General features: G+C 50.0%; 1 protein-coding gene across 1 annotated transcript in view; it reads right to left on the bottom strand.

Annotated features, from left to right (window-relative positions):
* Positions 1–14,616, bottom strand: part of tmem175 (transmembrane protein 175) — a 40,928-nt gene extending 26,312 nt beyond the window's left edge. Inside the window, exons 1-4 of the mRNA XM_072496249.1 lie at positions 14,360–14,616; positions 4,232–4,270; positions 2,632–2,729; positions 2,319–2,370 (exon numbers count right to left, since the gene is read on the bottom strand). Coding sequence (XP_072352350.1) covers positions 2,319–2,370; positions 2,632–2,729; positions 4,232–4,270; positions 14,360–14,581 — 411 coding nt within the window. The 5' untranslated portion in view covers positions 14,582–14,616. The remainder of the gene's footprint in view (positions 1–2,318; positions 2,371–2,631; positions 2,730–4,231; positions 4,271–14,359) is intronic.
* Between the last annotated feature and the right edge of the window lie 396 nt (positions 14,617–15,012).

Raw genomic sequence — 15,012 nt, 5'->3', positions numbered from 1 at the left:
TGAGCTCTTTGTAGATGTCCGAGAGGCTCCCCTCTCCCACCCATCCCCTAGACAATACCCTATCCTGGATTCCCCTTAGTGGCAGGAGTGGGAAGGATGATACCTGCCTGCGCAGAAAGTCCCACACCTGTAAATATGTAAATTCGTTCCCCCTTCCCAACCCAAACTTCTTCTCCAGCGCCCTCAAGCTAGGGAAGCTCCCCTCTAAAAACAGGTCCCCCATCCTCTCAATTCCCGCCCTTCGCCATACTCGGAACCCCGTATCCAAGCTTCCTGGGGCAAACCGGTGGTTGTCACATATTGGGGACCAGACCGATGCTCCCCCTGCTCCAACATACCTCCTCCACTGACCCCAGATTCTCAAGGCCGCCACCACTACGGGGCTGGTGGAGTACCTCGCCGGCGGGAACGGCAGAGGTGCCGTTGTCAACGCCCCCAAACTGGTGCCCCGACACAAAGCTGCCTCCATCCGCTCCCAAACCGACCCCGCCCCCACCACCCACTTCCTTATCATGGCTATGTTAGCCGCACACTAATAATTACTGAAATTCGGCAGTGCAAGCCCCACCCTCCCCCCGATACCGCTCGAGCATCACCTTCTTCACTCATGGGGACTTACCCGTCCACACAAAGCCCAGGATGATTTTATTAACCCTCTTAAAAAAGGACCGCGGGATGAAAATAGGGAGACACTGAAATACGAACAAAAATCGCGGTAGGACCATCATTTTAACCATCTGCCCTCTCCCCGCTAACGACAGCGGGAGCGCATCCCATCTCCGAAACTCGCCCCTTATCTGTTCAACCAACCAGGACAAGTTCAACTTGTGTAAACGGCCCCAGTCGCGCGCTACTTGTATCCCTAGTACCTGAAACTGTCCCCCTACTAACCTAAACGGCAGCTCCCTCAGCCGACCCTCCTGACTCCTCGCCTGGATTACAAACATCTCACTCTTTGCCATATTCAGTTTATACCCCGAAAACTGGCCAAATTCCCCAAAATCAGCATAATTTCACCCATCCCTGCCCTTGGATCTGATACGTACAAGAGCAGGTCGTCCGCATACAGCAAGACTCTATGTTCCACCCCCCCCTCCCCCCCGAATCAGCCCCTTGAAGCTTTTGAGAGCAATTGCCAGCGGCTCTATAGTTAACGCAAACAGCAGTGGGAAGAGGGGGCACCCCTGTCTTGTCCCCCGGTACAGTCTAAAATAATCCGAGGTCGTCCTAACACTAGCCTTCTGGGCCTGGTACAACAGCCTGACCCAGTCGATAAAGCCCCTACCGCACCCAAATCGTCCCTGCACCTCCCATAGATAGTCCCACTCCACCCGGTCGAACGCCTTTTCCGCATCCATTGCCACAACTACCTTAACCTCCCCACTCTCCGGGGGCATATCCGGCACACAGTCTTCAATCCTGGAGGCCAAAAGTTTGGCCGGCAACTTGGCATCCACATTAAGCAGGAAAATCGGCCTATATGACCCACATAGCTCCGGGTTCTTGTCCCGCTTCAATATCAATTAAATAGTGACCTGTGACATCGTCGGGGGCAGCACTCCTCTGTCCCTTGCCTCATTGAAAACCTTGACCAACAATGGCCCTAAAATCCCCGAGAACTCTTTATAAAACTCCACCGGGTACCGGTCCGGCCCCGGTGCTTCTGTCCTGATGCCGAAAAGCTTTGACAGTTGGTGTCTTTTTCCAGCAATACATTTTTAAAAGCCATGTAATGCGAGAGTGGCATTTTCAACCACTTTTTAAAAAGTTGAATTGTTTTGTTCGTCTTTAATCTCAACCGATTGTTCCTCTCTACCTCATTGGGATTGGTACAACAGTGGCCAATTTACCTCTATTAGCTGATTAAATGGTATGAAAGTAAGTAGCAATGGATAACAACATAAAGAACACTGCAGTTGAGCAAGATCCAAAATCTACACACAGTAACCCAACTGATTTTCCTCTCCCTAACCCTAGGACCCTGGTGCTAACTGTAGTGCCTCTACCGTTATTACTTTAGTTCAAGATCAGCTAACTCAACATAGATAGAGGATTGACTTGGAACCTTTCTGGACTCTGGCACAGCTATTTTCTGTCATTAGAGGTCAGGAAGAAATGGTAACATTACACTATTACTTGTACAGAATGCAATGTAAAAGATCCACAAATACAATCATAGCACCAGGAACAATTACAATGTGCAACCTACAAAGGTAACATCTAACTAATGACAGAGTTACAAGAACTATTTCATAATAGTGAACACGATTTGTGCTTTGTTTAGTTGTTGTGATATTCTGAGCAGATTGTACACTCACCAAGTTGAGAAGAGCAAGAACATCATCTATTCGTTCAATCACTTGGAACAATCTATCAAAAAAATTGCAGTTCTCATCAAAATTGGTTCATAAGTAATACAAATAAAAGCTGATTTTTTTTTTCCCCAACTGGGAATACAAGGTAAGATCATATTCATACAAAACAACTGATCTGCCTGAAATTAGTGTGATATCTCTTCACATATTTTACAGAAAAAGAGAGGCATTACAAACATTTATTATTTCTCTCTGCTGAGCACAGTACCTGTATCTTTACTAAAACTGCACTGCAATTGTTAAAAATAACACTTACCTGATATGTGAAGCCCAAGCTACAGTCACTATTAAAAATGTCATAATGTATACAGCGATCTTGGTTGAGAGAAGCTGCTGCAGGCTTTCTTCCAGTTCCTGATTTAGAAAATAAAATGATGTTATCTAGCAGTGGATTTCATCAAAAAAAATACTCAACTACTATGTGGTGTTGTACTTCCATAAATTATAAAATTCACATTTGGATTATAATTAAACTGAAATTAGCTTCATTTTTAAACATAAACCACAAGTTACTTAATTATTTAAAACTAGTATATAAATTTTCTTTTTCCTGTCTGTATGGGAATTGTATCTCTGGCTCAGAAACCTGCAGCAAATCTTGAACACGGCTATGCTGCCAGGAAACTGGAGCACTTGTATGTTGCCCATATAACCTTGCTTTTTGTGTTTAATACTCCAGTATGACTTGGGTTGACCTACACTGGTGAATAAGCATCAAGGCAGCACAGTGGCACAATGGTTAGCACTGCTGTCTCACAGCATCAGGGACCCGGGTTCGATTCCAGCCTTTGGTGACTGTATGTGTGGAATTTGCAGGTTCTCCCCCTGTCTTAGTGGGTTTCCTTCGAGTGCTCTGGTTTCCTCCCACAGTTCGAAGATATGCAAGTTAGGTGGATTAACCATGCTAAATTGCCCCTTGGTGTCCAAAGATATGCAGGTTAGGTGGGATTATGGGGATAGGGCAGTGGAGTGGCCTAGGTAAGTTGCTCTTTCAGAGGGTTGGCGCAGACCCGATGGGCCAAATGGCCACCTTCTGAACTTTAAAGATTCTATGTTCAAATACCAACTGCTCATCAGTCATCATGAAATAATGGCCTTTCAATAGAAATAAATTAGAACTATTTTACAGCTAATCAATTAGTTTTGACGTGCAGCCACTATTGTTTTGTTGGTAAATAACCAATTTTCACACAGCAAGGACCCACAAAAAACAATGTGATGAATAAGCAGTTAATCCATTTTTGATAGTGTTGGTTGTGGAGAACATGGGAAAAGTCTTTATTTTTTGAATAGTACCATGGGAATGTTTATGAGAACCTAAGAGGGCAGAGAGTGCCTCCTTTTATATTTTCAACAAAGGACACCACCTAGCATAGTGCAGTGCTCCCTCAGTAGTAAACTGAAGTGTTATCTAGATTTTATGCTTAAATCCTGGAATGGGGCTTGAACTCCTGGTTTTCTAACTCAGAGACATCCTGCTTTATTAGAAATGGAGAGAAACTCAGGGCAACACGGTGGTTAGCACTGCTGGCTCATGGCGCTGAGGTCCCGGGTTTGATCCCGTGCCTGGCTCACTGTCCATGTGGAGCTGCACATTCCCCCATGTCTGCGTGAGTCTCATCCCCACAACCCAAAGATGCACAGGTTAGGTGGATTGGCCACGCTAAATTGCCGCTTAATTGGATAAAGTAAAAAATGGGGAGAAACTCCAATATCCCATTACTGATATTCTGTTCTATAGTTTTGATACACATTAGACAAACATAAATTCCTTCTATTCATGCATAAAAATCACATGAAATAACAACAATGATATTTTTTGAAAATTATATTTAAGTTTTAAAGAGGTACAATACCTGATCAGCTCTAATTTTTGTGTGACATACAGGCAAAATCTAGAAGCAAGAACAATACAACAGATTTAAAAATGTATTAATGCTTTGGTCCAAGATTTTAAAATCTTGTACTTAAAAGCTCCTGTTATGTTGTTAATCAGTGGGCAGCAAAATTAATGCTACCACCAACAAATAATTTAATTAACTACAGGTGCAGTAGCTTTCCTGGTACTCTATCACAGCTATTGCTTATTATGTGGACAAACTGCTGGTCCCCCCCACTGCTGCCTGATCCCATTTCCTAGTCACACAATGGTGAAAAGGCAGGTGTAGTATGCTCACAAATGATTGAGCAAGATATTGCTGGGTACCTTGTGGAGTTGGCCATCAGTTAAGACTTTTTTCAGCATCATCCAGCGCAAAGCCTTTTGTGTCATAATTTGCTGGAAGTGTGTTCAGATAATAGCATGGCATGAGCAACAAGACATCTAGAATAACAGGTGTAAAGACTGAGCGAAACAGAGGAAGGATGGAGAGGTAGTGAGAATTAGCCCAGTCAGGCACAGAAAGAGAACATAAAAGAGGTAAAGAAAGACTGGATTAACAGAGACAGAAGAGGAAAGAGACAAAAACAAAAAAAAAGTAAACATTTTTAATTTGACAACTTTTACCTCTAACAATGATTGATTACATGCAGGAATGAAGTTGAACCATTTAAATGGTTCCCTATCTATTCTAGAGGTTGACTGCATCATTATTATATCATTAAAATTATCTTAATTACTAGGTTAAACTTTCTCTGGTGAGTTCAGTGGGCAATTAGTGTGAAATCCACTGAGTTCCTAAAAATAATGGGAAGGCTATCCATTCTCCCTCATTCTCGGAGCAAGATGGAGCTGGAGAGGTAAACTGCGTGCTGTAAATATATCCGCTATAAAAGTGTATATGTTATACTACATTTTAACTCTTTCCAGTCTTAATTGATTGGAAATTCAAAGTAGAATATTAAACAGATCACAACCTAGGCTTTCCAATCAGTGTTCATTATATCTATCGGTAAATCTATATCTTTCAAATGCTGCATTCAAAATACCCAAGCCCAATTTGAAATCCTTTCTGGGAGCTTTGTGGCCGGGGGCTATATCAGATGGAAAACTGCCTGTCCCTCCACATTTGAGGGGTCTGGGAAATTTTAAATTCTGTGTCTCATCTGCATAGATCCTCTTATCAGGGGCGTCATTCTCCGACCCCCCAGCGGGTCGGAGAATGGCCGTTGGCCGCCGTGAATCCCACCCCCGCCGGTTGCCGAAGTCTCCGAAGGGAGAAAAGTCGGCGGGGCGTTAATGGCGCCGCTGAGGTCAGAGAATGGCACGGGTCTGCGCAAGGCAGCCGATTTTGGGCCTGCCGATATTCTCCCTTCCGGATGGGCCGAAGTCCCGTCGACGTGATGACCGTTCACGTCGACGTAAATCAAACCAGCGTGGAGGTGAGTGACGGCCTGGGGGGTTGGCCGCTGGGCAGGCGATGGCGTGGCCGCAGTCTGAATGTGTGGGGAGAGGTGTGTCTCGGGTTGTGTGTGTGTGTGTGCGGTGGTTAGAGTGGGCTGGGCTCCGGGGGAGTGCCGGGAGGGGGGTCCGTGCCGGGGAGAAGGATGGGGGGTCCGTGCCGGGGAGGGGGATGGGGGGTCCGTGCCGGGGAGGGGGATCCGTGCCGGGGAGGAGGTTGAGGTCCGTGCCGGGGAGGGGGATCCGTGCCGGGGAGGAGGTTGGGGTCCGTGCCGGGGAGGGGGATGGGGGGGTCCGTGCCGGGGACGGGGATGGGTCCGTGCCGGGGAGGGGGATGGGGAGGGGGGGTCCCGTGCCGGGGAGGAGGTTGGGGTCCGTGCCGGGGAGGAGGATGGGGGGGTCCGTGCCGGGGAGGAGGTTGGGGTCCGTGCCGGGGAGGAGGATGGGGGGTTCCGTGCCGGGGAGGGGGAGGGGGATCCGTGCCGGGGAGGAGGATGGGGGGGTCCATGCCGGGGAGGGGTCCGTGCCGGGGAGGGGGATGGGGGTCCGTGCCGGGGAGGAGGTCGGGGTCCCTGCCGGGGAGGAGGTCGGGGTCCCTGCCGGAGAGGAGGATGGGGGGGTCCGTGCCGGGGAGGAAGATGGGGGGGGGGGGGCGTGCCGGGGAGGAGGATGGGGGGGGTCCGTGCCGGGGAGGAGGATGGGGGGGGGTCCGTGCCGGGGAGGAGGATGGGGGGGGGTCCGTGCCGGGGAGGAGGATGGGGGGGGGGGGGCCCGTGCCGGGGAGGAGGTTGGGGTCCGTGCCGGGGAGGGGGATGGGGGGGGGGCAAGTGATTTGGTCCACATGGCCAGGTGCCAGCCTCCAACAGTTGGACCCATGCGGTCCATGCCACCTGGCTGGGGGGGAAGGAGGGGATATGGGCAATGATGACATGTCGTCGTTCTCCCCCCCCCCCCCAACCAGGCCGTCATGTTTTCCGATCATCCAGCGATGTTGGCCGCCGTGGTGGCAGCCGCTAATGTCCATGTTGCCCTGGATGAGGAGGAGCGTGCCAGAGATGCGGCGCAGGCTGCCGCAGAGGGGGGATGTTGATGGCGGCCCAGGGGGGAGGGGGCAGACTCACCTGGGGCTGAGGCAAGACCACACCTCACACACACACTTGCGCTCAACGTACATGACACCCCCGCACGCTTTGGACAGAGCACAAAGGCAGCTTCTGTAGGTGTAACATTGACTTTAGTAACCAAACGAGTTCATGCATGTGCCCGAGCCCCTAAAACTCATCTGTGCCCTGCACCCGTGCCAACTTACTCAGTGTCTAATTGTTTGGCCTTACGGGCCCTTTGACTACGTCTACGTGGTTCCCCAGACGGTACAGCAGAACTGGAGGTGGACTCCTGTGATTCCTGCCCTCTGACACTGGATCCCTTTGGCGGCCGTTTCCTGGGGCGTCCTGGCCTAGGTGGGCCAGGCTGCGGCCCGGGCGACTGGGATGGCGAGCTGCCAGCCTGTCCTGCCCGTTGCCCACCCGATGCACCTGGGACGGAAGGGGGGGGGGTCCGAGGTGTCGCGGTGTTCCCGGACCTCCCCTACAGGGGGACCCGGGACGGACCACACCACCTCCTCCTCCCTCGGGATGCCCGATGGCCCCCAGGCCTCTACATGGGTGGGGGATGCGAACGGACTGGCCATCCGACGCCCCGCCGGCATCTGGCGCTGCCAGTCCTGGAGGCCCGTGCTGGTATCGACAGGGGTCTGCAGGTTTGCAGCCATGGAGCCCAGGGGGTTGGCAAACCCTGTCTGTGACAGTGCGACGCCGGCTCGCACATGGCCACTGGCGCCGATGCCCTCAGCGATGGTCTGCAGAGACTTGGCCATGGCCTGCAGAGACTGGGCTATGGCCTGCTGAGACTGGGCCATGGTGTTGAGCGCCTCTGCCATCTGGCGCTGGCACTGGCTCATGGCCTCCTGTGAGAGGGCAGCCATGTCCTGGGCCACAGACGCCGCCTGCACGGAAAGCCCCAGGCCTCGCAAACCGTTCCCCATGTCTGACACCGTCGCACCCATTGCCTCCACCGCGGACGCCACCCGTGCGGTGTCGGCCTGGGTGGCACGCATGACCGGCACCACTTCCAGCTCCTGGACGCGGGTGGACCCCTCCACCTGCGACTGCAGCCGCCGCAAGCCGGCCGTCACCCTCTTCGCTCGTCTCCGGGTCGGAGGTTGCATCGGATCCATGTGTGGGTGTGGAAACTCCAGGAACCCGGGATCCATCTGGGTGGCAGATGTTCGCTTGGGCTGGGCTGCCCTCCGACCGCCCGGCCCCTCTGCTGCTCCTACCTCCACCTGCTGTACCGGGACGGCTGTGTTGTGCGCACCAGTGAGTGTACCAGACGCCTCATCACTAAAGTGCCCAACCGAGGTGAGTGTTTCTGCGATGGTGGAGGGTGTTGGTGACAGCAGTGGCGTTGTGTTGTGCTCTTCGTCCCACTCTGAGTCCATGGCACTTTGGGGTGGGGGTTCGTCTCCACCCATCCACTCTGAGTCACTGTCCGGTATTTTGTCTTCCTGGGTAGTGCTGTCCCGGGTAGGGGTGTCCCGGGTAGGGGTGTCCCGGGTAGGGGTGTCCTGGGTAGTGGTGTCCTGGGTAGTGGTGTCCTGGCTCGGATGTGACGGGGGCCTGTGGCTGCCCCCCTCGTGGCTGGGTGGCACACGCCTGCGCCGTCGCTCCCGCATGTGACGGGGGTGTCGTCTCCCTGTTGCTCCAGGCCTCTCCGTTTCCCGTGGTGTGCGAGGGGCATCCTGCGGGCGTCGCATGCAGGGGGTCCGGGTCTCTCCGTCTCCCGTGGTGTGCGAGGGGCATCCTGCGGGCATCGCATGCCGGAGGTTCCGGGTCTCTCCGTCTCCCGTGGTGTGCGATGGGCATCCTGCGGGCATCGCATGCCGGAGGGTCCGGGTCTCTCCGTCTCCCGTGGTGTTCGAGGGGCATCCTGCGGGCGTCGCATGCCGGAGGGTCCGGGTCTCTCCATCTTCCGTGGCCTCCGAGGGACATCCTGCAGGCGGTCTGCATCTGCGGGGATGGGTGCCTGGACGTTTGCTCCTGCGATACACAATGAAGCATGCATGGTTAGACACGCAGGCAGTGATCAGGTGATATGGGGAGGGGGGATATGGGGGAGGGGGGATATGGGGACGGGCTGTCGGTAGCTCACTTGCTAGTACGCCCCCGACCTCTGCATCAGCAACCTCCCGGTCCTCAGGTCCGCCAGCCAGTTCCAGGGCCCTTTCCTCGTGTTCGGTCAGTGGCCTCTCATCAGCGGGACCTCCTCCAGTCCTCACATGCTCCCTATTGTTGTGTGCGCGCTTCTCCTGTGGCGGGGGGGGGGGGGGGGGGGTGGCAGGGGTAAAAGGCAACAGTGTTAGGCAGGTATATGAATGCACGCCATCGGTTGCGCGTGCATTGCAGAGGTTAAGGTTAGGGCTGGATTCACTTGGGGATATGGGGGAGGGGGGATATGGGTAGGGGGGATATGGGGGAGGGGGGATATGGGGGTGGGGGGGATATGGGGGAGGGGGGACATGGGGGAGGGGGGACATGGGGGAGGGGGGACATGGGGGAGGGGGATATGGGGGAGGGGGGATATGGGGGAGGGGGGATATGGGGGAGGGGGGATATGGGGGAGGGGGGGATATGGGGGAGGGGGGATATGGGGGAGGGGGGGATATGGGGAGGGGGGATATGGGGAGGGGGGATATGGGGGAGGGGGGACATGGATATCGGGCAGGTGGGGGGGGGGGGGGGGAGGCTCACCCTGGCTGCTCTGACGAGGTCGTTCACCTTCTTGAGGCACTGGGTGCCTGGCCGTGGTGTCAGGGCCGCAGCGGTGACGGCCTCTGCCACCTCCCTCCACAGACGCCGGCTGTGGCGTGGGGCAACTCTGCGGCCGTGCCTGGGATACAGGGCGTCCCTCCTCTGCTCCACTGCGCCCTGGAGCGCCTCCACATCCCGTGACTGGAACCTCGGGGCTGAGCGGCGGCCAGCCATCCAGTCGGGTGTTCCGGTCGGGTGTTCTTGGTCGGGGGGGGGGGGGGGGGGGGGGAGCAGTGCGGCCTTATGAGCCGTCACGCCGTGCGGCGTGTATGACGCTGCACGGCGTGAACCACGTGCGCAAGCGCGGATCCCGTCACGTCGCTGCTAGCCCATTTCGGGCCGGAGACCTTTGAACCATTTTCCCGACGTGACGCAAGTCAGATTTGCGCCGTTTTTTGCGCCGATCGGCGGACTTTGCGCCGGTAACGGAGAATTTTGCCCCAGTTCTCGGTTTGAACCCAGTGGGAAGAGCTACCTGACCAGTGAGCGGAGTATGATTTTGAGCAGCAAGATGTCACTGAGTAAGTGAAGAAAGGGTCCCACACTCAGCTAAGTTGTTGGGGTACTTAGGAGGGCATAATTATTGTGAGATCTATAGGGAATCCCATGGCATAGGAAACCCAATATTTTTTTCATGGAGTCAGGAGGATCATCCTGTTCTTTTTGGACCACAAGGAACCCAAAAGAAAATTCAAACTAACATATCTTTCTGAGCCCTGCTCTTATTTGCTGCCAGGTTATAAACGGAATACAAGAGAAATTATGAAGGGAATAGATAAGATAGAAGCAGGGAGGTTGTTTCCACTGGCAGGTGAAACTAGAACAAGGGGGCATAGCCTCAAAATAAGGGGAAGCAGATTTAGGACTGAGTTGAGGGGGAACTTCTTCACCCAAAGGGTTGTGAATCGGTGGCATTCCCTGCCTAGTGAAGCAGTTGAGGCTACCTCGTTGAATGTTTTCAAGGCAAAGATAGATAGATTTTTGAACAGTAAAGGAATGAAGAGTTATGGTGAGCCGGGCGGGTAAGTGGAGCTGTGTCCATAAAAAGATCAGCCATGATCTTATTGAAAGGTGGAGCATGCTCGAGGGGTCAGATGGCCTACTCCTGCTCCTAGTCCTTGTGTTATCTAGAAAGGCTGCTCCACATGAGAACTGGGTTAAATTGCAACAAAACCTGATGATATCAAAATTCCATTTTGCATAATTTAAAGAAAGACACCCAATCCCCAACTTGAGACCTTCCTACTTGCCTGCTCAAAAGAGCAGGTTAAAATTACAACTCTGGGGGAAGGCAGCAGGATATTTAAACATGATTTCCAATCAAACACAATGAATGAATCAATTATGAAATGTTGTCAATGGGTGAATCAATCTGTGTCCGCAGGAAAATTTCACGGATTGATATGTTCAAAATAACAATGAAAGCAAACTCAAACAATTCTCTCGGCATTGTATACTTCCATAACTGAGAAATTACTTTCTAGTCCTTTAAATATACAGCAACATAATCTATAAATATGTGGTATGCAAAGTAACTAAACTTCTCAAAAACTTTTATAACAAACCTATGAAAGATAGTTTGATTAAAAAATAAAAATCTTATCCTAACAACAGCACCATGGTAAGATGCTTACTAAAATCTCTGGATTGGAATCTTCCCAATACTCCAAGTAGGCATGTGACAATTATTACTTGAAAAATGAAATGAAATGAAATGAACTTCAGTAGTTACTCAAGTTACTGGTGGGCAGATCTAAAAATGCATCATAAAAAGTTATTTTTCCAAGAAGGAAGGTTGGATATTATTACTAAGGAGAGGATTAACATTTTTCCCTCCCTCCCACTTTCTCTTCTTGCTAGTTGTTCTAGGCGCTTGTCTTTCACACTGATGGCCTTTACAACTTTACTGTTAACGGCACTTTGGCTAGCCAGTAGCAGCTATGGGAAGTGGCCAATAGAGATTTGGTACCTGATTTCCCTTCCTCGGAGTTGCGACTATGATATGGCAAATTTACCGCCAACGTTAGTTTTACCAATACAATAGCAGGAAAGGTCTTCTGAATGAATGCATCTATCATAGTTCAAGATAATTAAAATAAACAATATCGTATGCATAATGCTCACTGTTGTAAGGAGCTGTTTTTAAAGAGAAATCTTGTCATATGAAACGCTTTTGAGGTACCACATTCTCAAATTGGTCAATACGAAACTGCTGAATACTTGCACTGGATTAGGGACTACGGGAATTTTCAAAAGATAAATTAATTTATAGGATGTAGATGATTTTTGTTGAGTTGCATTTGAACCCAGCTCATGAATAATTGTCCTGAAAAAATTGTGGCGGTCTAACTTTCCTACCTGTTGCAGGATTTTTGATGATGATGATGCTCCCTCAGAAGTATTAGTTGGGAAATCCAAGATTATGGCTTAGCAACAATGGAAAATCAACGACATTTGTCCAAGTGAGGATAGTACATGACTTGGTGAGGAATTTGGTAGTGATGCTCCCACAACTATGCTGTCCTTTGTGGCAGTGGTCACAATGGAGGGAGTTGCAGTAACCTTATTGAACTGTTGCAGCACACATTGTAGATAGTGCTTGCTGCAGCCAGGGTGCTGGGGGTGGAAAACAGGTTGAACTTCTGACTTGAGTCTTTTAGATGAGGCAGAGGAACGTTTAGATGAGACAGAGGAACTTGGTCATCAGCAAGTGAGCTGTGATAGAAACCTACTTTATTAAAGGTTTAAGGGAAGAAATGATTAAGTGACATTATACTATTAAAAATCATCTTTTAAGCCATGACAGCAGAAAATGTTGAAAGCATGGGAAAAGATCTGATAAGGAAGTCAGTATTCAAACTGACTATCCACGTTGCAGAATAGACACATTATCATTACTGGGCAAACATCCCAGTTCTGGAGAATATGGTGGGAAACAGGAAGAGAAGTTTTCCCATGCCATATTATCTCTTAAAACTTGATAGACAAACATTTTGGTCAATTAGATCAATAATAATTATTTTAACCCAATCAGTCAGAAAGGGGACAGAGCCTAAAAAGATTATGGTTTCTTTAAGAGACTGGGGAGAAAACTTTTGTGCGCTCTCTGAACTCATCTTTAACCTAACCTTTGAAACCTATTTCTACTTTGCTTTGCAAACAGCTATTTACTTTTGTTTCATTTTTGTATTGTGCATTTTGATCTGAAGAAATTATCCCAAACTGAATTGTATCTTGAATTCAACTCAACCATCTGTATTTGCGTTGGACAAACAACTTTTTAGATTCTGTATTTGTATAAAATTTGACTTGATCAATAGACTTTGAAACTGACATAAATAAAGATATACTTGACTTCACCCAAGAAGCTCAGTCTCGAGTTCTGTAAGACTGATATATAGTGCGGCGACACATAAATATATTGACAAAATACAGATCCATCAGCTGTTAATCAGTCTGTGCCCTGTTGTAGCCATGGTCCAATTCAGCTGGCCAATAATGATCACCAGGATATTAATGGAGGGTTTAGGAATGATGGCATGTCAATGATCAAAAGATGACTGTCTTTTCCCTGGATTGTGGTGGTAATTACCTGGCTCTTTTGCACAGCGGTACAGGCCCTTCTGCAGGCTGACATGAGCTGCTTCATTTAAACACTGTGGAATCATCAACAAGATGATCATGATGGTTAGGCAGAGGATGTTTACCCGAGGAATTCCAAGTGATACACTGCAAATGACTGCCACCAGCAGCAACAACCATTATCTTTTCTTCTAGTGGGATGCCAGCCACTTAACCATTATCCCATTGACCAGTTTTGTTAGGATATTTTTGATGTCATACTGTTCAGATGCAGCATTACTATCAAGGAGCAACTAATCTCATTTGTTCTTACTTTTAACGCTTCCATTCATGTCTGAAGTTGAGTGGTTCCAGTGTAATGCAATTTTTTTTGACTACTGAGATTATGTTGGTTAGTAGTCCTTCCATCATTTACTGATGATTTGAAGAAAGCTGACCTGAATGGTATTTGGCAGAGTCGGTTTATTCTGTGATCACATCAGTCTATCTCCTGCGCCTGACTGGTCCTCCACATTATACTCTCTGTAGACTTGGTCATCTAAAGCTCTGCTGCCCACATCTAAACTCACAGCAGGTTCTGTTTGCCTATCAACCTTGTGTTCCCTGACCTACATCAGTTCCCGGTTAAGCAATCATCCACCATCCCTTCCTTTTTAAAAATCTGATTCTCAGCATCTGAAGTGGCATTACTTCAGCTAAATCTCATTTTAGCAACTTTAGCTAAAAGGCTCATGTGGTGAATTAGTTATGTATTCTGAGTTAAGGTTTGCGCAGCGTTACAAAAATCAGTTTTTGCTATCCACAAGCTGAGGAGTAAACATCCCACTTCAAACTTTCAATTATCCCTTTAATTCACCTTAACAATCCAATTAAGTGGCTTTAAATGCGGCAATAAATCAGTCAGTGCTTGAAAGAACAAAGCTACATGAAGGGTTGGCTGTGGCAGCACTGGCCGAAGTTTATGAGACTGCTCGTTTTATTATAAGGATTGCATCTGCTATAATAGATAGGCTGTGGCCTATATATGTTCCAGATTCTTCTTGCTAAATTTCCAAACTGATTTATGCGGAAGCTGGTTTGTGAAGGAGATTCAGGCTCGCCACCTCTTCCTACTTTGGCAGGAATGTGATTTAAATCAGAATTTAAACCCAGCACCCCTGCCGCCCCTTGCTGCTTGTCACTGCCCCTCTTACCATGACTGTGGCTATGATAGAGATGAGTGCGTCACTGTAAGCCAGCAGCCTGTGTGATGACTGCTCGCTGCCATGGTGGCCGGGGTGGCCCTCCGCCACCCCCCTGGACGGACTCGGCCTTGGGCTGAAGCACAGAGACTCGTCTCCATCGGCAACCGGGCCCAGGGGACTCGCCTCTTCCTCAATGTCCTCCCCGCGCCTCGGCGGCGACACCGACATCATGTCAGCCGCGGTTCAGCCTCTTCTGGCCCCGCCCCCTCTCTTCCTCACCGCCCCGCGCGCTCCGCCTCGCCCCCTCTCCTCACCGCCCCGCCCCGCCCCCTCTCCTCACTCTGTTGTCGTCTCCCGCGGGCATGAGCGGCTGTAAGAGGCGCGCGCAAGAATGTTGGGCGCGAGCTTTGGTTGATTGAGACTGCGAGCTTTTTTTTTTTACTCCTGTTCTCTTGATAATTCAAAGGTAAAAATAAGTTTGGTCATTTTGTTAGTTCCTCCTGACTAACCTCAAAAGCTGTTGTGAATTGTACTTGCAGGATAAAAGAATGGAAATGCTGAAGCACATGGGTTGAACACAATAGAGGTTTATTGGATGGTTGTTAACTGGACAAAGGCTTGGTACTGACCCACTCAAAGCCCTTTAAGTAGCCAATGACGCC

This window comes from Scyliorhinus torazame, chromosome 3, assembly GCF_047496885.1.
Source record: "Scyliorhinus torazame isolate Kashiwa2021f chromosome 3, sScyTor2.1, whole genome shotgun sequence".
Taxonomy (NCBI): Eukaryota; Metazoa; Chordata; class Chondrichthyes; order Carcharhiniformes; family Scyliorhinidae; genus Scyliorhinus; species Scyliorhinus torazame.
This window is presented reverse-complemented; position numbering and strand designations above follow the sequence as displayed.